The 23,552-nt window shown below is 34.7% G+C and overlaps 1 protein-coding gene across 3 annotated transcripts in view; it reads right to left on the bottom strand.

The window, feature by feature from the left end:
- Positions 1-23,552, bottom strand: part of GRIA2 (glutamate ionotropic receptor AMPA type subunit 2) — a 149,376-nt gene that overhangs the window by 72,094 nt on the left and 53,730 nt on the right. For all 3 annotated transcript variants that reach the window (XM_072773767.1, XM_072773768.1, XM_072773766.1), the window contains one exon: positions 1,376-1,615. In XM_072773767.1, the coding sequence (XP_072629868.1) occupies positions 1,376-1,615 (240 nt within the window). The remainder of the gene's footprint in view (positions 1-1,375; positions 1,616-23,552) is intronic.

Here is a 23,552-nt window from a genome sequence, read left to right as displayed (position 1 = left end):
ATATACACAACGGAATATCACTCACCCATAAAAAAGGATGAGATCCTACCATTTGTTACAGCATGGATGGATCTAGGCAGTATTATGCTAAGTGAGATAGACAGAGAAAGAAAAATACCACATGATTTCACACATATAAGGAATCTAAAAAACAAAACAAATGAATAAACAAAGAAACAGAATCAGAATCTATAAAAAAAAAAAGCAGAACCAGACCTATAAATACAGAGAACAAACTGTAAAATACAGAAAACAGAATATAGAGAATAAAACTGATAGCTGCCAGAGGAAGAGGGGGGTGGAGGTCAGGCAAAATGGGTAAAGGGGAATGGGAGATATGGGATTCCAGGTATGGAATGAAGAAGTCATGGGAATAAAAGGCACAGCATAAAGAATGTAGTCAGTGGTACTGTAATAATGTAAGGTGACAGGTGGAGCTAGAATTGTGGTGAGCAAAGCATAATGTAGAGTTGTTGAAACACTATGTTGTACACCCGGAACAAATGTAACATTGTGTGTCAACTATACATAAATAAATAAATAGATAGATAGATAAATAAATAAATAAATAAATAAATAAATAAATAAACAAAATTAAAAAAGAACAGCTGGGATTCTATGACATACTTCAAGCAGGTTTGTTAACACCAAACTTCGCAAAAGAGATACTGGAAACATGAAGGAAGCAACTCCCCCTGAAAATATAATTTTAGTATAATGAGCCAAGATTTTATCCAATTAGTATGCTAATCAATAACATCTCATCATAAACCTAGAATTACAAAAAAGCGTGAGTCTGGTGTCAGAAGAACTGGGTCGAACTGTACCAGCTGTTCAAGGGGAACATGATCAATCCTTTAACTTCTTTGAGATTCAGGGATGTCATTTTCAAGCAAGGTTAATAATGATCATACTTGCCTTCATAAAATGTTTGCATATGAAAATATTTAATCGCTACACATTTCTCTAGAAGTTCTTATTTGTATATTTATTCACATTTTACTTAAATCAATTTTCAAGGCAGCCACTTCACGGACCTTCAACTGGTAATGTAGTCACCGTAGGGTCTTAGCTGCTGATGTCAGCACATGCTATTTACATTACAACTGAACACTTGGGCACTGGGTTGACAGAGTCTATATCTTTGAACATTCACAACTTAAAAAAAAAAAAAAAACTCTATTTCCTAAGTTTAAAATTGCATTATTCATTTACACAGCAAAAAAAAAAAAAAAAAAGAGAGAGAGAGAAGAAAAAAAAGTCAAGTGACCCTTGGACTTCAACATACTGTGTAACTCCATCACATCACACATAAGTATTAAGTGTAGGCATTGAATTTGAACCGTTACAAAGGCAGAGGGATATTGTCACTTACCTCTGTCACTGTCATAGAGATATGCAAACTTGTCCCATTGATAGTATTCAATCAGGCTAAGAAGTGCTCCTTTGAGGTCAGGTCTCATCTGAATGACGAATGGATGTGTGCCATCTGTTGGGAAGCTGGGAGTGATGAAGGAGACATGGAGCGTTCCACAAAATGATGTTATGGTATTTACAGACTTCTTGTCATAAAATCCAAAAATAGCATAGACTCCTCTTGAAAACTGGGAGCAGACTGAATAGGAAAAATAGAAAGGATAAATCATTGAAATTGACATACAATTACTCAGATTTGCTTAAAACTTAATGCCCTTTTATATGAAATATAAAATAAATTGAAAAAATATAAAGTTCATATCAATGATCCATCCGTTGTACGGGCACTTATTTATGTAGGACTCTCTTTGAGGAATTCAAAGAACTACAAAGCATTAAATAGCAATTTTGACTACAAGAAAACAGATGCATTATTTTTTAACAAACGATGTAAGTGTAAATCTATTTTAGAACAACCATATTGAAAATAAGTGTAGAGGTGCCTGGGTGGCTCAATTTCATTGAGCATTGAGCGTCTGACTCTTGGTTCCGGCTGAGGTCATGAGATGAAGCTCCAATGTGGGCTCCTTGCTCAATGGAGAGTCAGCTTAAAGAGCTGCCCCTCCCCTCTTCCCTCTGCCCCTTCCCCCCACTTGCATGCAAACACTGTTTTCTTTTTCTTTCTCTCTCAAATAATTTATCTTTTTTAAAAAAAGTGTAAGTAACAATCATTAGTTTTAAGAAGAACAAATTGCAGTTACCTGGCATTTACACATATTCATAATATCTCATTCTCTCTAATATATGAGTCTTTAAAAGGATTTATTGTGTCCATGAGGCTTCATACTAGAAGGTCAGAGTGCTTATGAAGAATTCTAATGCTGACCGCAAGTTTTTTAAGAAAAACTTAGATGCAAGACTCACATCATACCCAAAGAGACATAGCACCAGAAAGAGATCCCTAACTTGGGCCTCTCAGTCAAGTAGCAATTAAATGGAGTTCAGAACTCCTAATTTTCATCTTTCTTATGGACTTCCCTTACTCATATGTTCTACCCCATACAAAACAAAGAATATTACCAAAATATTCTGACTTAGGACCATAATTCTTTAAAAAATATAATATTTTATTTAAAAGTCCCCTTCACTCCACATAGTTCTTTTTCAGTAAATGGCCCATGATAATACCTTCTCTTACCCCCTCCTCATAGTCAGACTATCATTAATTATTGTTTATTCTAATACCTAAATATACTCAAATGCGGTCCATTTATTTGTATCTCCATCCCAATTATCCGAGTTCATTAACAGTCCATAGTTATATTGTACTCGCCTTGTGCCTGGCATGATCGATGGTATGTAAACTCATTTATTTCTCATGAAAATTCTGGAGGCAGGAACTCTTATTATTCCCAAATATGAATTTTGATAGGAAAATTGAAACACCAGATTAAGTGATTTGCCCATTTGCACAAGTAAAAGATCCTGTCTTCAAACCTAGGCATCCGGATTTGAAGACCAGGTTTTTTACTAATGGATAATACTCCTATTCTCACTTGGATTATTGTGATACCTGCCCAACTTTCTTCCTTCATCCAATATTCTCTTTCCATTCGATTCTCTACAATATAGCCAAAAATAAATTTTTGAAACACAAATCTGAAAATATCTGAGAAGTAAGGGTTACCTTGTCCAAGACTGATTCTTCTGAAATGTCTGAAACCATGTCTGAAACCACCCATACCACAATGCTGAAGATTACCAATTCAGGTCAACCACATAGCTTTAAATGATTAAATAGCTTATGTTTTTAAATCTCCAGAGTCATTTCAATCCGAGGAAATGAAATGAGCAATCCAGTAACATAATCTAACAACCCAGAGCATAATACCAAGCATCCTTTCAAATTAATTAATCCCATTTAAAGGATAAAACCAATGCAAACTTATTTTATTTTATTTCCTTTACAAAAATAGAATATCTGTAGAAAAATAGATTTCCTTCATGAATATGAGCATTGCTACAATACATACAGATTCTAATAACCAATTCCAGACAATCAATAAATAATAGGCAATAGTTTTCAGCAAGTATTAAATGATATGAAAGGAAAGGAAAGCAAGATGGGCTATTTCTTTGAGTGCCTTCTATTTATCAAATGTTCCCATTTTCCTTTAAATACTTACTAATCTTCAACTCACTTCTGTCTTTCTAACATAAGTTTTCTAGGATCTCTAGGTTTTATCTGTGTAATATATCAATTGGCATCTCCTCTTGTATTACCCATCTTCTGTGGAGTAGTCTCATATATCTCAGGAAACAACTAAATGTATTCCTTTACATTTATTTCAAACTTTAACATAAAATAGAGATGAGATTTCCGCCCTTTATTCATGTTCATATTTTGTCCTTGTCTGAGTACAGAAGTTGAAAATATTAATGTGTTTGACTGGGCTCATTCTTCATAGAAGTAAAAAAAAAATTAAAACACACACACACAAAAACGCTTTCATTGTTAAAACTCTTCTAGGCAAATTCTGGGGTAATTTTTTATTTTATACATGGATATATGTGTACTGACATGTACATCTTAAATCTTAAGTTTGTTCATATTACGATGATTCCATATTACATATGTAAAGGGGAAATTGCTATAGAATTCTCTCCGGGTCTATTTTATTTCATTTCCCATGAAGCGTTGGCATAGCACCTAAACAGTATAGGAATATCAGGTGATATGATTTATTAATGAGATCTGTTCTCCTCATCTTAAGTGAAATGGCTTCTGTGATGGGAACAGCAGCCACAATATCAGCAAAATGCTTAATGAAGGACGGTCCTGTTTGAATGCATAGACAGTCTTAATAAGGAGCCATACCTCTCATTTTCCATTTGTTTTAGACTCTGAAGTGAGTTGTCAAGGGGCCTCCTGGCTATTGTGGCCATCTGGAAACACTTGGCTTCAGCCCAACAACAGGCACAAGCTGCACAAAACTTCACAAGAAATTACAATTCACCTGATTCAAAAGGCACTTTTTTTTCCAGGCAATTCTGCTAATTCTCCAATGGGCATAATTTTGTAACCATGGTCTTTCTTTCCTGACTATCCCTGGTCTTTCCAAACCTTCTACCTTCTTCCTTTTTCCTCTTCATGGCACATATTCAATTGTCTATTTGTCTATATCTCCTTTTTTTCCTAGGCATTTCTCTCTTAATGTCCCTTTCTGCACATACAATTAACAGTCATTTGGTCAACATTTGCTCATCTCCTTCTCTTTATCTTGGGTCAATCACTGTCCCTGTCCCCAAGCACGGTAAGAATATCATTGAGATTTACAACCAGGAATCAGTCAGAATGCTGACCTGAACTGAGGTATTTTGTTTATCCAGTTTGCAGTGAGCATCTCAAGATAAAAAACAAAACAAAAAGCAAAAAAACACAAAAAACAAAAATAAAAAACCTTAGTGCTACACTTCTAACATTCCATCCCCAAAATACACGGGTATTTTTACATGCCAACACTAATGCTTTCCCCAATATTCCATAGATACATGACCCAATTGACACAATACATAAGAATCTTAGATGGATTGTTTCAGAATTACTCCTCACTCCATTAGAAATTAAATTGCTCACTGTGAGCTCAACTTCTTTTCCAGCTATCCCTCCAAACCTTAAAGCCATTTCCCTAACTTATATCATCTTCAAAGAGAAGATTTACTATCACTGAGAATAACCAAATAATGTGTCATGAGGGGTGGAAATAATTCCAATGATAGCTTTCCGAAATTATTTAGGCAATAACACACCCTCTACATATATTCATTCTTTTCCTACGTCATCTCTGGAAGCAAAGGAAGGAAGAAAAAAGATCAAATTTCAATTTTAAGTCTATGGCCCATACAATTGCCTTATGAAACACTATTATAACTTTCTGAATGATGATGCTCATGAATATTAGAATTGCATTCATGTCTTAAGACTCAAAACTGATTGCAAAGGTAAAGATGCTCTTACTGAATCCTATTTTAATAAAATATTTAATATTAACTTCAAGAAACTCAGCAAAGGGAAGTCCTTTTAAAAGACACTTTAGGTCAAACAGCAGAAATGATCATCTCCTGGGTGTAAGTAACTTGCTGATTATTCCACTTTTTATTACAAGCCCAGATGATATAAGCCAATAACAATGCTGATAGTGCATCCGCCTCTCATCTTTTTCTCTGGGGTCATTCTGCTCATTGGTGCTGCTAATGTAGCATACTCGATACAGTCTGGAGAACCTTGCATGGTTATTTAGTAGAAAGGCAAAAAAAAAGAACAGGACATGATTTATTTTTGTTTTACGTTTATTTAATACTAAATTGCCATTCACTTCAACGAAACAGCATAGGCTGCTTCATAAGCAGGAATGGTGAGAGCCCCTTTGCAGCTTGTGCAAAGCCTGATAAAAGCTGCATCACCAAGCAATCCTGACTTCAAAATCTGGAGCCCACTGAAAATATCTCTTCCCTCTTCACTAAACTTCTGACATTAACCCCTTGCAAACTTTGACCCCGGTTTTCTATTGAAATTTCCCTATCATTTGTCAGTGAGATCTCTTCATCACTAAATCCAATCATCCTTTTCTCAGATCAAGCTTTCTTAGCCTCTCTGAATTTATTAATCAAAAGCCTGCTGCTTGATCTCCTCTCTCTCTCTCTCTCTCTCCTGCTATTAGGCTTGTTCTTTTCCAATCCCTTCTCCACAATGCTGCCAATGTAAAATCATACCATCTTGGTACTCTTCCTCTAATTATCTTTCACTCTCATCTTTTTTTTTTTTTTTTAACATCCCAAATTAAAAAGGCATTCTCCAAGGATCTGTCTTCCGATCGTCTTTTCTTCTCTTTTTACATCTTATCTCTTAGTGGTCACATTCCTTTTAACAAGGTCAAATTCAACTTTTTATGCATGCTTCCCAAAACTTCATTAGCATCTCACTTGTCTCCCTTTGTCTATTTACTTACTGAACAAACTCTTGCTGTGAACATTTGATGTGATAAGCATATGTTAGGCTTAGAAACTGCCAAAACAAACAGGAAAGATACTGTCCACGTTAGCTGGAATTGCTACCTTAGCTCCAATTTCTCATCCTCCAATATCACCCACTGGAAAAATGTTTAATTCCCTATCATTCAGCTATATCCATAAAAACAGGAGGAAGAAATCCTGAAAATTTTATCCTACAAAACATGAGTTTGTGTTGATCGTTTTTTCCCTTTCTGCTCATGGCACCATAACTCTTGTAACCGTTGGTCTTCCATATTTCAGAATAATTAATGTATTACTCCTCTTTGTCCTCTTTATAACATTTATAACCGTCTCCGTTTTATTCTACTTCATTCATTCCACATTAACCAAGTATTTTTGAGAACTGATTATGTACTATCCTAGGTGTTAGGGAAACAACATTAAGTATGATAGGCCAGGTCCCTACTTCTGTGAAGCTCATATACTCTACTTCTTATGCGTCTCTTGTATCTGCACCTTCATTTTCATTCTCCTTCGTTTTGCCAACCTGAACTGTCCCAACCTCCTCGCTCCTTCAATTCATACTTTTGTTATATTAGTCATCCTAAAGCATACTACATAAAAGGAATTCTCCAAGGATCTGTCTTCCAATTGTTTGTCTTCTTTCTTTACATATCTTAGTGATCTCATCCCTTTTAATAAGGTCAAATTCAACTCTTGGTACAATGGTTCCCAAACTGAACAACAACCAAAGGAGAGTTGTCTCCTTTTACCTGCTTAATTCCTGAGAAAATATGTACTGTAAGTCCACTGCATTTTATTATGCAGCAAATATACTGAATACATGTATTGCATACGATTAATGCTGAAGACATATTTTAAAGATCATTTCATATTTATTTCCTTGCTGGTATAATTTTCAATTAAAATGTTTAATTCTTTCAAGAAAGACCGCGTGTGAGTTTTCTGAAATTAAGACAAAAAAGAAAAAAAATACATAAAATATTTAACACTGTTTTACACTGTCTAAAAGCCAATAACTTCAATATCAAATATTAAATACCACAGAGAAGTTATTATTCTCTAGTCAAGGACCTTGGAGTTCTGACCTTAGATCTAGCAATTGTACAGGCTAACCCTGAGAACCAGGGATTGAATCCAGGTGTTGCTATTATTTAGTTGGACTTGGATGGGCAAGTTACTTTATTTCACCCTGTTTAAGTTTGGTCATTTGTAACAGAGGATAATAATGTTAATGTTACGTACCCATCCACCTATGAGATGGATTAGTATTAAAGAAAATATGAGGGGTACCTGGGTGGCTCAGTCAGTTGAGCATCTGCCTTTGGCTCTTGTCATGATTTCAGGGTCCTGGGATAGAACCCCATGTTGGGCTCTGCTCAGCGAGGAGTCTGCTTCTCCCTCTCCCTTTGCAACTCTACCCCCACATTTGTGCTCTCTTTCTCTCAAATAAATAAATAAAATCTTATAAAAAAGAAAAGAAAAAATCAGCTGCAACAGTACTGACAACTAGGAAGCTCCATATAAATCTCTTGTGACCTCCCTACATATTGCATGTTCTAATCAATGTTAATATTGACTATTTATTAATCATGCACCAGGATTTTACTTGTCCTTTTTCTTTAGTGTAAAATTCACCAATTCCATAAAGCAAGTGTTCATGTATTAATATAAAACCCATCTTTTCCAAATGTGAGGCTCACTCCGGACTTCTTCCTTTCCTTAATCCCCAGCGTACAAATTGTCATCAATACTGCCCCTTTGACTTCTCAAATCTGCCCTCTCCAGCCCCCCATCTTTGCCTTCATATGTATGGTCCCCAAACACTTATTGATTGGATACCTGCAATAACTACCCAAATAGCCCCCTTTAAAATAAATCTCTTCCTTATCATGGCAGAAAAAAATTCTCTTGCTTAAAATCCATCGATGTCCCCCTATTACTTAGAGAATAACATACATAATAGTAGTCAGATGTTAGCTGCGCTGTGTGGCCTGAGTTACATGCCTCTCTTACATGGGGTTCTAAAGCAATCTGCACTTCTGCATGTTAACCTGAGTTATAATTGTCTGGCTTTGCCCTTGAACTCTGAGCTAACTGAAAGCAGAGAATGAAGTGCTGTTTATCTCACATACTTGGCACACAGCAGGTATTGGTTAAATATCATGTAATAAAACACCAATTCTTCCATGAAGGCTGTCCTGTTTACCATCAACTGAATTATGATTTTCCCGATTATGAGCACCTTCCTCATGGGAGGTACAGTATGAAGTACAATATGTTTGAGTGAGCTTGTTGGGGCGGGGGGTCGGTGGGGAAGGGTGATTTTTATCTCCTTGAGAGCAAGGTTCAGTGTGAAAGCAAAATAAGAATACCTGAACTGGAAGTCCAGTTTCATCCTGGGGTCTTCTGGTAGGAGGAATCATTGAATCTGAGCTTATTTCCTAGTCTACTGAGTGAGGAGAATTAATTCCTCTCTTGCCTAAATTGAAGGAATGGTTTAAAGTTTAAATTAGATAATATAGAGAGAAATGCTGGGGAAAATATAAATCATGAAATAACTGGGTTAATCACAAAAATTCAACCATAGGGATTTTGTAGTCTCTGCAATACACAATTCAGGAATTTTCACAAGTCCACCATTAATACTTGTTGGACAAATACGTGATCTGAACCAATTGGATAACGAAGATATAAAAGAGCTTCCTATGATTTCATTTCCATTGGTACTGGGGTAATCATGTCAGGACAGTATTTTTCATCCTTCTACTATAATATTGCAAAATAACTGGTGTTCATGTAAAATTACCCATGAGACTTCGTCTCTTAATTCTCACAATAGGTAAACAAACAAACAAACAAACACCATGATCATTAGTATAAGAAGATAATTCTTGGAACATCTGTGAAATTTTATTATTTTAAGCGTTCAAAATATATTTGATACTGGAGAATTTGCACAGAGAGGTGAAGTTACTAACCTTAAAAAATAAATGGTGCAGGATGCACTTGGACAGCTAAATGAACGAGGTGAACTTCTTTGTCTTGGACATATGTCCAATAATACATTTTGCACGTGAAAATACCCTCAGGTGTTCTCACAGTCTCAAATGTCTTCTTTATATAATTCGATGGAGTTGTTCATGCTTGGAAACTTATCATAAACAACAAGTATTCCTTCAAAAAAGGTAATTGTAACAGAAGGCACTTGAACATTAGCTTTCCATGCTAAAAAACAAAACTACAGTTTCCTTTCTTCGTGGAAAATCTAAGTAAATACAATAGTCTATTCTCACAATGAGGTGGAGTAAAACTATCTACTTTTCATTAATGAGATTATTTTAAAGTTCACAAATTTATGTGGGCACCTTCTTTTACTGTCAATGGACAGGAAGGATCTCCCACTCTGGTGCTGGCAGTTAGCACCTCTGACAAAACTCTCATCTCTTCAAAAGCCTACCCTTCTGCATTTACTCCTGCTCCTGCTCCTCAGACACCAGCACAATTCCCAGTGAAGACATTCACTATATAGCTATCGAATACAACACTAAATGATTTAAAGAAAATGTGAAGAATAATACACAGACACCACAATGACATTTTCTATAAATTGCCTCACTGATGATTTTTCCTATAGCCCTGCCACAAACCTTTACTATGATAAATTCCTTCTCTTTTGCATATATTTTGATCCCATTTTTCATATAAATATTAAATGTGATGCAGCATCATCACTCAATAGTAGAAGACTATGAAGCTGTAATAATAGATTTTTTTTCTTTCCCTCTAACAAACATTTATCCTTCCTGACCTTCCTGTTATGTTTGCTGAGTGAGGTGAAATGTCATAAGTTTATTGCTGTTGCCCATATTATATGCAGCTTTAGAAAATCAATAACATTTATTCTGGCTTCATTCATCATTGGGGATAGCAAGCAATGGTAGTACTGGCAGTAATAGGCAATAACTCTCATGTGAATTTTAATGATGGGTTTTGGACACATAAACGAAAGAGAATTACCTCTGTTTATAGAAGATGCTATTTCACAAAAGATAGACCCATTCTTCATTCCTTGGACATGTATTTCCTCCTCATAAATTCGCAGAGTTCTACTCTCTGCAAATTCTTGCTCAGCTTATGCTCTATGTAAATTCTGGGCACTGCATGACCTGATGTGATTTGAATGTTGTGGATAAAGAATGCCAGGCTGAATGTCTCGAGGCCTGGCATCTAATCCCACTTGTGACACAGCCAGCTGTATGCTTCTGGCAAATTGCAGCTTCAAATGTCTCAGTGCCCTCAGAGGTCCCATTGAGCTCAAACTTGGGCCTCTATGGCCAAACATCAAAGAGAGAAATTATACAAAATGTCAGGTAGTGCATATTTATTATTCATCGCAAACTTAACTCCTATAAAACTGAATGTGAGATATGATAATTTTTTGCAGATTAAATTCTACTATTCTCTGCAAGTTTTATTAGCTTTCTTTTTATTCTTCCTTCTTTTTATTTTTCTTCTCCTTTCCATTTATCCTGTTTCTTCCTTCAATTTTTTGCTTTTCTATTTCACATCTATCTCTACCTTTTGCCTACCAGAGATACCCGAGGCTCCGTAGCTACTCTTGGTCTTGATGCCACAGAAATGTCACATCTCTTATTTTTTGTAATTATAATGTATAAAATTGAAGGACTATGCTTTTGCCAAATATAGATTTAATGATATTTCAGTACAAAAAAATTTTTTTTCAGCTTTTGTGATGTCTTTTTTTTTAATTTTTAAAAATTTTCAAATAACTAGAAGGCTTTACTACTTAAAAGAATTTTCTTTTAGGTGAGATCCAAAAAAAGGAAAAGATCGAACTTTATTGTTTTCCTTGTCTGTATGCTCTCAAATTAGATCTGATAACTCTCTTTCTTTTGGATGGCTCAAAGTGTTTCTGAAGCTCTCACAGGACTTTCTTGCTCATCCATTTGTTGGCAAGTGAGAGGGTTTCTACTTATATGCCTCAGCATTTATATGTTAACTCATAAAGGTTTATTAAACGAAGAAAAATTTTTTGAATATCATATAGCAAGCAATTATGTAAATGTACTAAGAAATGCTCTGGGCCATTAGCCTACATTCCTAAATTGCTAAGTAACTGGAGGAATTAACTTTAGCACAATAGACTCATTCACACTTGATGCATTGGTTCTGATGCCCTAATGTTTGTTCATGGAACATGGCTCTTTGCTCTAACATTGTCCAGAGGTTTTGCTTCATTGTTATACTCACTTCAGTAAGAGGAGCAAGTACAGAACTAACGGTGTGAAAAGAGTTTCCCCAAGAAAATATCAGTGATTTATTTATGTTTTGGCCCTTAATTTATCTTAATAACATAAATAAAACACTTATAACTCAGAAATAATAGGAATAAACTCTTACACAAATTTAAACAAGTATACTCATTAAAAGGCTGTAATTCCCCTTTACTCCCTACTTTTCCCAGAAGCAACTCCTATTAACAACCATTTGGCATGTATACTTCCACAGCTGCGGTTCTAGTTAGAGTTGATTTTGTTCGTTTGTTTCTGATTGTTATGTTTTTAATTAATGACAGCACAGAATAGTCCCATAACTCACTCTGACATTTAATAAAGAAATTACCATGCTGATACAGACTTAGTTCATTCTTTTAAACTATCCCCTAGTTTTCCCTGGTTTGGGTACATCACAATTTCATCACCCTAACTAGGATATTTAGATTGTCAGGAATTTTTTGCTACCATAAGCAAGGCTGCAGCAACCACGTCTGCATGTTCATCTTTGTGCACCTGTGCTAACATGTTTGCAGGACAGATGATTAAAAATGGCATTGCCTACAGCATTTTTTCAGTGAACTAGAACAAATAATACTAAAATGTGTATTGGCTATTCGACTCTGAATAGCCAAAGTAATCTTGAGAAAGTATAACAAAGCTAAAGGTATCACAATCCCAGATTTCAAGATATACTACAAAGCTGTAATAATCAAAAAGTATGGTACTGGCACAAAATAGACTCATAGATCAATGGAACAGAATAGAGAGCCTGTGAATAAACCAACACTTGCATGGTCAATTAATCTATAACAAAGGATGCAAGAATATACAAAGGAAAAGACAGTCTCTTCAATAATGGTGCTGGGAAAATTGGTCAGCTACATGCAAAAGAATGAAAATGGATCTCTTTCTTACACCATTCACAAAAATCGCTCAAAATGGATTAAAGACCTAAATGTGAGACAAGAAATCATAAATATCCTACAAGAAAACATAGGCATTAATTTCTCTGACATTGGACTTAGCAACATTTTTCTAAATATGCCTCTTCAGGCAAGTAAAACAAAGACAAAAATAAACTATCAGAACCACACCAAAATAAAGAGCTTCTGCACAGCGAAGAAAACAATCAACAAAATGAAATGGCAACCTACTGAGTAGGAGAAGGTATTTGCAAATGATATATCTGATGATATAATACAAAATACAGCATACAAAAAGAACTTATATGGCTCCATACACAAACACACACACACACACACAAAAAAAAAATGAAACAAAACAAAAAACCCAAAAAACAAACCCAATAATCCAATTAAAAATGTGCAGAGGACCTGAGGGGACTTTTCCAAAGAAGACTTACAGATGGCCAGCAGATACATGGAAAGATCCTCAACATCGCTAATCATCTGGGAAATGCAAATCAAAGCCACAATAAGATAACCCTTATACCTGTCAGAATGGCTAGCATCAAAAAGATAAGAAAAATGTGCTATCGAAAATGTGGAAAAAAAAAAAAAAAAAGAAAATGTGGAGAAAAAGGAGCCCTCGTGAGAATGTTAATTGGTGGTGCAGCCACATGGAAAATAGTACAAAGGTTCCTCAAAAAATTAAAAATAGATATACCAAATGATACAGTTATTCTACTACTGGGTATTTACCCCCCAAAATGGAAATACTAATTCAAAAAGATATACACACCCCTATGTTTATTACATTATTTATATCACTTATATACTTTATAACCATTATTTATGGCCAAAATATTAAAATAATCCAAGTGTCTATTAATAGATGAATGGATAAAGATGTGGTGCACAAACACAGCCACTTATACACATACACAATGGAATATTACTCATCATAAAAAATTATGAGATCTTGCTATTTGTGACAACATGCATGGACCTAGAGGGCATTAAACTAACCGAAATAAGTCAGAGAAAGACAAATACCCTATGATTTCACGTATATGTGGAAAGTCAAAAAAGTAAAACATGAATCAATAAACAAAAAGTAGAATCAGCCATATGAATACAGAGAACAAACTGATGGTTGCCAGAGTGAAGGGAGTAAGAGGTGGGCAAAATGGGTAAAGGAGAGAAAGAGACACAGGCTTCCAGCTATGAAAGAAAAAGTCATGTCAATGTAAGGCATATCATAAGGAATATAGCCAAAGGTGTCATATTAGTGTTGCATGGTGACCGATGGTAGCTACGCTGGTGGTAAGCATAGCCTAACACGTAAACTCATCAAGTCACTAAGTTGGACACCTGAAACTAATGGGATACCATGTGTCAACTATTATTCAATAAAAAAAGAATAAGACAATGGAACTGCTTGGTTGAACATTATACTGAATAAAATGTTATCAATGCCATCAAATCATCACCTAAATACAGTGTACCAATTCACATCCCATAAACAAAAAAAAAGAAATTCTTATTTTTTGGTGTTCTTCAACAGCCAATAGTTCTTACCCATTTAATTTTTTCCAATCTACCATGTGACAATAGCAATTATCTGCTGTTTTAAAAATGACAATTTAGGGATGCCTGGGTCGCTCAGTGGTTGAGCATTTGCCTTCGGTTCAGGGAATGATCCCGGAGTCCAGGGATCAAGTCCCACATCGGGCTCCCTGCATGGAGCCTGCTTCTCCCTCTGCCTATGTCTATGCCTCTCTCTCTGTGTGTCTCTCATGAATGAATAAATAAAATCTTATAAAAAAATTAAAATGACAATTTAGGTTTTGTACCCTTGTGATTGTAGAGTTTTTCAAGTATGACTCTTTTAAAACTCATATATACATGGGACCTGATATTATACATTTTACAGATTTAAAAAACTTGAAAAAAAGATGATTTTCTGAGGTAATATCTCTAGAAAATGATATAGTCGGGGTCAAATCCAAGCAGTTGGGACTCCAGATCTTGCCTTTAAACCATTAAAGAAAAAGCTAGACATTGACAGCATTGTAATTGCAAGGTAGCTGTGATGTCATGAGAAAAGCAGTGGAAGGACAGATCTTGAAACGGGTCCCAGTCCAGATTTTGCCACTGACCAGCTAGCTATGTGTGCTTGTATGAATCTCTTCACCACCCCTCTGGTAAACAGAAAAATGTGGATTTCCATCATTAATGAGAAAGTGCACCTATTTTTATATATTTAACTTTTAATGGTCTATTCCTGTATTTTCCATATTTTTTTTACTATCAAGTTACTGCATAAATTTTGATACATTTAATTGCCTTTATATGTAAAGATCGTATTTTTTCTCTTTCACTTTGGTCTTGTATTTTGTTTATAATGATACTTGTTGGGGTGCCTGGGTGGCTCAATCAATTAAGCTGCTGACTCGGTTTCAGCTCAGGTCATGAGATCAGGGTCATGAGATCATGAGACTCCATGCTGAGTGTGGAGTCTGCTTGGGATCATTTCCCTTCCCCTTTGTCACTTTCCCAACTCATGAGTGCACTCTTTCTCTTTCTCTATCAAATAAATAAATAAAATATTTTTAAAATAATGATATTTATAACCAAATATTCAGTCTTTTCCTTGACAATGCCTAGATTTTGTGTCTTGTGTAATAAGGATATCCATCCTAAGTTTTTTTTTTAATTATGTTTGATTTAATGATTATTGTTGTCATAACTAATTCTCTTAATACTAACATTTGGATGTTATGCAAAGTAGACTGACTTTGTTTCTACATGGATATTCAGTATTCCAATTCCTTTAATTTAATTTTATTGATTTCCCCCTCAATTTTATTTTATTTTATTTATTTTTTAATTTTTTAAAATATTTAATTTATTTATTTGTGATACGCAGACAGAGAGGCAGAGACATAGGCAGAGACATAGGCAGAGGGAGAAGCAAGTTCTCTGCAGGAAGTCTGATGCCGGACTCAATCCTAGGACCCTGGGATTACAACCTGAGCCAAAGTCTCAGGCTCAACCACAGAGCCACCCAGATGCCCTGATTTCCTCTCAATTTTAAAATGGTACCTTTATCATATCCAAGTTCTCTTTTGCGCTCAGGTCTATATCTCAAGAAGGAAACAAGTATTTTAATTATTCCTCCTTTTAAAAATAATCATTTCCAATAGCTTTCAGTGTAATTTTGCAAAGCTTTCCTACCTACTGATTTACATTTCTCTCTTCCAGATTTTGGTTAGGGTGGATCGAAACACATTAATTGACAGAGATTAACATTTACAACATCATTAGCTAGATAGCCAATATGTATTGACAGAACTGGTTTATGGTTTATTAATTTTTATCCACACCTTGCATTCTTCTTACTAAGTTTATCCCTAGATACTTTGTAGCTTTATTACCATTGTTGTCAGAAATTTTTTCTTTATATTTCTATATTAGATATTGCCAGTAGGTAAGAAAGCTATCTGCTTTAAAATACTTTTATTTCCCTGATGATGACTGATGTTGAGCATCTTTTCATCTGTACGTCTTCTTTGGAAAAAAATGTTTATTTATTTCTTCTACCCATGGTGAAAGAGGGATAGGTGAAATAGATGATGGGTATTAAGGGGGGCACTTGTGATGAGCACTGAGTATTGTATGTAAGTGAAGAATCACTATACCTGAAACTAATATTATACTGTAGGTTAACTAACTGGAATTTAAATTTCAAAAAAATACAGTTGTATAACTAATGATATTATTGAATTCTTTTATCAGTTCTATGAAATTTGGGGTTGATTCTCTAGGATTTTTCTATGTAGAAAGTCATTATTTTTGTAAGAATATTGGCCAACTCACCTTTGGACCGTTCTACCATGAGATATCATTTCTCCTTATTTTTATATTTCTGTTACATGTCTAAAATTAATAACAAATTGAACAGTATACACCATGCCATGAAAATCGAGTGGCAATTTGAATAATCATCTGATACACTTGATCAATGCATAAAATTCAATTCTTTTATACAATTCATAATTCTTTCTTTCCCGTACTACACTGGCTTTTTAAAAGCCCACATATTGTATGAATAATTCTTCCAACTTTCCACTCAGTTTACTATGCAGTCCACACAGAATGAAAAAATATGGGAGAAAACATAACACAAGTTATATAAATCAATATTTAGTCATTATCAATATGATTCTAAAATTATTCATAGCCTACTCCCAGCATACCATAGGTGCAACAAGGCAAAGGAAAAGTTAACCAAGCAATAATTCCCCATTAGCAAGAGCCAGAAGATAGAGAAAAACCATTCAGAGTGATGAAAGCAAGTGGACAATAAATGAGCAGCTGAAAAAGAGGCATTCAGGAAAGACAGCACAAAAGTTCAGTGTAAATTACTATTGTAATAACTAATTTCTCTGAAAACAAAGCCGGAAAAATAGAAATGGGTAGAAGACAGCTAATTGCAAGGAAATATATAAATATTGTATATATCTTACACTTAACGTGATTTCAGCTGCATATGATTACTGAAAACAGGCACATATGAATTTAGTTAAAGCCATCATTTCAAAGATATCTCAATGAATGGATGCCTTGTTCTAGAGAACACATGTGATTTTGTACATAAATCAGAGTAAATGGGATATTTGACAATTTTAAGGTGGCTAAATGAAATGCAAATGGCAAAACATAAACCAGAAACAAAAATCTATACTGGAGTCCGAACCACTCGGTTTGGTTTGCCTGCCTTTCTCAGAGCCCCTAGATAGTTGCCAGGTCCCTAACAAATTCTGCTGTGAAAACAAACAATGTGGGGAGGACCCTAACTTCTAAAATAATGTTTTAAAGAATCAAAAAGTCTGTTCTGATTTTTTTAAATGTTAAGAATAATGTTCTGGTCATATCCAGCAAGGATAACAATGAATCTTTTATCAATGGGAACAATATAAAGTAAGTCTTAGCATGGAAGTGTGGAAGACTAAGGCATAATTTCTGGATTAATATATGCACTAAATGGCTGGTCTGCTCCTTCCAGGGTAACATAGTAGATAGAGTAGTGTAACCAGCCAAGGATGTACTTTTAGGAACACTAATCTTGCAAAGTGCCCAAAAATATTAATGAGGAAGGGAGAGACCTATATATGTGAGTGGGTGAGTATAACTTTCTTTTCTCTTTTTTTGAGTATAATTTTCTTTTATGCAGCATATTTTATGCTTTCAAAGAATTTTCAGCAACACTAGAACAAATGCAATTTGACAGGACTTTACCAAATTATTTGTGAAGTTATATAGCAGGTTTTTTTATAAGATAAAATTTCCCTTTGAGTAAATTGTTATATTATGTTGTATATTACTGTTGTATCATTGTAGAACCAGAACCCATGCTTTAATGGACTGCAATAAAAAAAAAAAAAGCCTTGGAAATGGGTACAGTGAAACTGATCTCTACATGACCATTATTCTTTGAAGTAATAACCAACACTTAGATAAAATATTATGTGCCAGAAACTCTTCTTAGGCCTTACATATAGCAAGTCATTTAATCCTCCCAACAAATTGGCATACAGAGAGACTGTTTCCCAAGTTCACGCAGTTAGTTATAGTAGAGCTAGAATTTGAACCCAGATAGTCTGGAACTAACTAGAAATGTAGCACAAGAAGAACAGGGAAACATACTACAATAGATGAGAAAATGAATTCCAAAGTAATGATGTGGTGATAGATATCTTAAGTCAAACAGGTATTAAGGAAAAATATCTCTCCAGCCTTTTTTTTTAATAATAAATATATTTTTTTATTGTTGTTCAATTTGCCAATATACAGAATAACACCCAGTGCTCATCCCGTCAAGTGCCCCCCTCAGTGCCCGTCACCCATTCACCCCCACCCCCCGCCCTCCTCCCCATCCACCACCCCTAGTTCGTTTCCCAGAGTTAGGAGTCTTTATGTTCTGTCTCCCTTTCTGATATTTCCTACCCATTTCTTCTCCCTTCCTTTCTATTTCCTTTCACTATTATTTATATTCCCCAAATGAATGAGAACATATAATGTTTGTCCTTCTCCGATTGACTTATTTCACTAATATATATTCTCAATGTATGGACCTCTAGAGTGTGTGTGTACTTGCATGTTACCCTATGAAAGACATCCAAATAGGTTAAATAACGTAGCTAGACATTTAATTATAGATATTTATAATTTGTATATTCTATCTTTACTATAATTTTTCTGCTAACAAGTCACAAGAAAATGACCTTGAGGTAACAAACTAAGTGAAGATAAATATATAGGAACTTAGTCACGTAACCAGGGCTTCTTAAAAATCTTTAATTTCAATAACTGATATATTGTTTTCTTGTCTGTGTATCTACATCCATCACAAAATGAAATGGAGCATGGCAGGAATCTGCCTAATATAATCACTATAACTATATCAATTAATTAAGCAAAGTTTTATGAATTTGATATCTCTAAACAATTGTAACAAGTGGATTAATTTTCATAAATAGAACATAGCACCCTGGGGGCAATGACTTTACTTTCAGCAATGCTCAGGTACTAAAACTTAAGGCATTTTTTTATTATATATGCACTTACTTATGTCCATGTTGTCTGGAAAGGTTTTTTTTTAAATTAATTAATTTTCTTTTTTTACATTTTAAAATTTAAATTCAATCTGCCAACATGTTCTGGAAAGTTTTTAAGGAACATATTTAAATTATATCTTTTAATATGGAAGCAACCCAAGTGTTCATCAATTAATGAATGGATAAAGAAGATGTAGCATACATATATACAATGGAATATTATTCAGCCTTAAAAGAGAATGAAATCTTGCCATTTGCAATAACATGGATGGATCTAGAGTATAGTGCTAAGCGAAATAAGTCAGTCAGAGAAAGACAAATACCATATGATTTCACTCATATGTGGAATTTAAGAAACAAAACAAATGAGGAAAGGAAAAAACAGAGAAAGAGAGAGGTAAATCAAGAAACAGACTCACCTATAAGAACAAACTGATGGGGGCACCTGAGTGGTTCAGTACGTTAAGCCTCTGACTTAGGCTCAGATCATGATCTTACAGTCCTGGGATCCATCCTCGAATCAGGCTTCCCACTCAGAGGGGAGTAAGCTTTTTTCTCTCCCTCTCTCTTTACCCCTCCCCCAGCTCGTGCATGCTCTCTCTCTCTCTCTTTCAAATAAATAAAATCTTTAAAAAGAAAAACCAAAAAGCTAATCATTACCAGAGGGAAAGTGGGCGGAGGCATCAGTTTAACAGGTGATGGGGATTAAGGAGTGCCTTGGATGTTATATGGGAGTGTTGAATCACTATATTGGGCACTTGAAACTAACATTACACTGTATGTTAACTAACTGGAATTAAAATTAAAACTAAAATTAATTAATTAATTATATCTTTAAAAAAAGCCCACATTCAGGGAGACCATTTTTCTTCAAGCAGAAGATTCATGACCAGACTAATATAATTCTAAATCAAATCTTCACTGCCTTCTCAGCTTTGATCAAAGCAGAGTTCCAATTTACTTTTTGCCACTTCACACCTGGGTTAGCAATGAAGCAGTAGAAAAAGGTCAAGGTCAAAAATAAATAAATATTTTATTAGGGGTAGATGACTTTTCATTATTTCACCCTAAAATTTTACTTGTGTTTCTGCTCAACATTCTAGTTGTCATTGTAACATACCCCCCAATATCTAATCAAAATTAAAAGACACGTATTTACTTAAAACATCCCAAAAGTTATATGGGATAAAGAAATGTAAGGCAACATGAAAAAATACTAAATGTAGAGCCTTCTCATTCAACAAAATGTTTCTAATCTCAATACCATTATTGGTATTTGTCTTGTTTTAAAAATAAGATAAATTATCTATTTAATGAGAAAAAAATGAACCCAATTTCCCCAAATTTTTGAAGAGATCTTATAAAATATGTAAGATATAAGCAAGATAATCTTTTTCCATTAAGGAAACATGTATCATAGAAAAAATAGTATTTAACTGGAGCCAGACCACACAATATCCATTACAGCTTTCGATGATTCACTTAACTTTTTTAAGGACTTGGTGGCCATAACTGTAAAATGCTGGGGCACACTGACACAGAGATGTACAGTGGAAGTCAGACAACAACTATAGGGCCACATGTTTATAAATTGAATGTAGGAAAAAAATTTCTTAAGCAAGACACAAGCAAAAATGATAAAGGGAAATACTATAAACTCAACTGTTTTAAAAGTTTTTATAAAAATGTATATGAAAAACACCACAAAGAAAATAAAGGCAGGAGCGCCTGGATAATACAGTTGGTTGAGTGTCCGACTCTTGGTTTAGGTTCAGGTCATGATCTCAGGGTTGTGAGATCAAGCCCCACACTGGGCTCTGCGCTCATAAGGAGTTTGCTTGAGATTCTTTCCCTCTGCCTCTCTCCTCACTACATACACTCTCTCTCTCTTTCTCCAAAATAAATCTTTAAAAAAAGAAAACGAAAAAGAAGAAGGCAAGCCGTAATATTGGCCAAGGTATTCGCCACCAAGAAAAGTGAAAGTGGATAAAAATCCTGGATATGTAACTAAGAAACAAATAACTAAGAAAAAGAAAAGTAACCCAATATAACCCAATATAAAATTAAGAATGACATGAATAAATATTGCATTAAGAAAGGGACACAGGGAATGCCTGGGTGGCTCAGTGGTTGCGCATCTGCCTTTGGCTCAGGCCGTAATCCCGAGTCCTAGGATCCAGTCCTGCATTGGGCTCCCTGCAGGCAGCCTGCTTCTCTCTCCCTCTGCCTATGTCTCTGCCTCTCTCTCTCTGTGTCTCTCATGAATAAATAAAATCTTAAAAAAAAAAAAAGGACACAGGAGACATACACAAAAATTTAAAAATGCTCAACCACACTGAAAATCAAGCAATCTTCACTAAGACAAAGTGAGTTAACTTGATGTATCCATAAATTGGCAAAAGTGACAGTCGCATGACACCAAGAAATGATAAAATATAAAAAACAGAACCGACACAGTAGGCATACATACATGCATTGATATAATAATCACTTTAAACAATAATCGGGCAAGGTTCTGTACATTGAAGAAATACACACCAGCAATAATCTCTTTTTTAGGCATTTGCCCTGGAACATGCACACCAGGGGACATATAAAATATTTGTCTACTTTGTTTGTATCACCAGAACAATGAACACATCCTTCAAAACATGACCACATACTGTGGTGAACCCAACAGATTACCACACAGCAGTGAGAATGAATAGTTTCATTTTTTAATTTCATTATTTCCATCTAGAACTACAAATATAAAAAACCAAGTGTGAGAGAATGAAAAAAATCCAAGTTACAAGGATGGCTCATTTGCTTACATAAAGCTAAAAGAAACTATGCTCTTTTTAAAAAGCAAATGTATGAGTGGTAAAAATATAATGAAATTTATAGAAATGAGAAATATCAAATTTGAGACAGTGACAGTGAGGGCATATAGCAGTGGAGGAGGCTCAAGGATTTCAACCTTATTAGTGATGTTTTATTTCCTTTGTGGGGTGTTGTGTATAGGGATGTCTGCTGTAATAGGCTGTATAATTTTTAATACATCTGATATACTTAGTAACATGACTTAAATGAATAATGATGCTTTGGAGATAGGGACTTATAAAAAACCTGGTTAAGGTCACCAAGTATCAGATGTGAAACAGAAAACACATCTTATCAAATGTAAATCCACCAAGTCGATGCAGAGAGAGCTTAACGTCATTTGCAGTGTCCTAATTAGTGGTGTCTTTTTTTTCTTTTTTTTTTTTCTGTTCTCAATAAAGTAACAACCAAGCTATGTTAAGAAATAAATACTGACTGGTTAATTAAGTGCGCTAGCTGGCCCAGTTCTCCTTCTCACACAATATCAAATTCTCTCAAACCTGAGCTTCAGAAGATTCATAATTATGTCTTGTCAAGTGACTTCTGGGTCACTCCACTTACAAACACTTAAGCTGATAAATGTTGAGGTGTTTTTGTGTTACAGAAATCCGAGACCCACTTTTACGCAGAAATCTCTATGCTTTTCATTAAATATAAATGTGTTATACTGATGCTACAATATTAAAAACTCTCCAGTATCATCCAAGAATGAGTATTTATTATAAATAAACTAGGTTAGGGGCACGTGGGTGGCTCAGTGGTTGAGCATCTGCCTTTGGCTCGGGTTCTGATCCTGGGGTCCTGGGATCGAGTCCCACATCAGGCTCCCCAAAGGGAGCCTGCTTCTCCTTCTGCCTATGTCTCTGCCTCTCTCTCTGTCTCTCATGAATAAATAAGAAACTCTTAAAAAAAAAGAAACTAGGTTATTAATTATTAATTAATGACAACTCTAAACCTTCACCTTTGGAAAGGATTTCATATCTCTTTGATTTCATGTCTCCTTTCAGTATCTCTTTGACCTTACACTATAATCGCCGGGTAATAATATAAATCTAATTATCTCTATTTTACAGGTAAAGATTTGACTGGTTTTCCATAAAAATACTGATGTGAATGTCTTAATTTACTTCAAAAAGCATATTCATTTCTAATAACTTTTAAAATCAAAGGTCAAAGGGACTAATATGAGGATAAATTAGCTAAATGTAAATTAGCAAAATCTGTGAAATGAAAGTCACAAAATAAGGAAATATTAGAAAACAGTAAATAGCATTAAAGACGTAATAGACACACTTCCTGCACATATAATGCCAGTGATTCACATGGAATTTTGCACCAAAGAAATTGCTTTTGCTCATTAAGAATTATTTTAACTTAGCTTAATTGGCATTTATAGTTCCCATATTATAAATAACTTA

This window comes from Canis lupus, chromosome 13 (genome assembly GCF_048164855.1).
Source record: "Canis lupus baileyi chromosome 13, mCanLup2.hap1, whole genome shotgun sequence".
NCBI lineage: Eukaryota > Metazoa > Chordata > Mammalia > Carnivora > Canidae > Canis > Canis lupus.
This window is presented reverse-complemented; position numbering and strand designations above follow the sequence as displayed.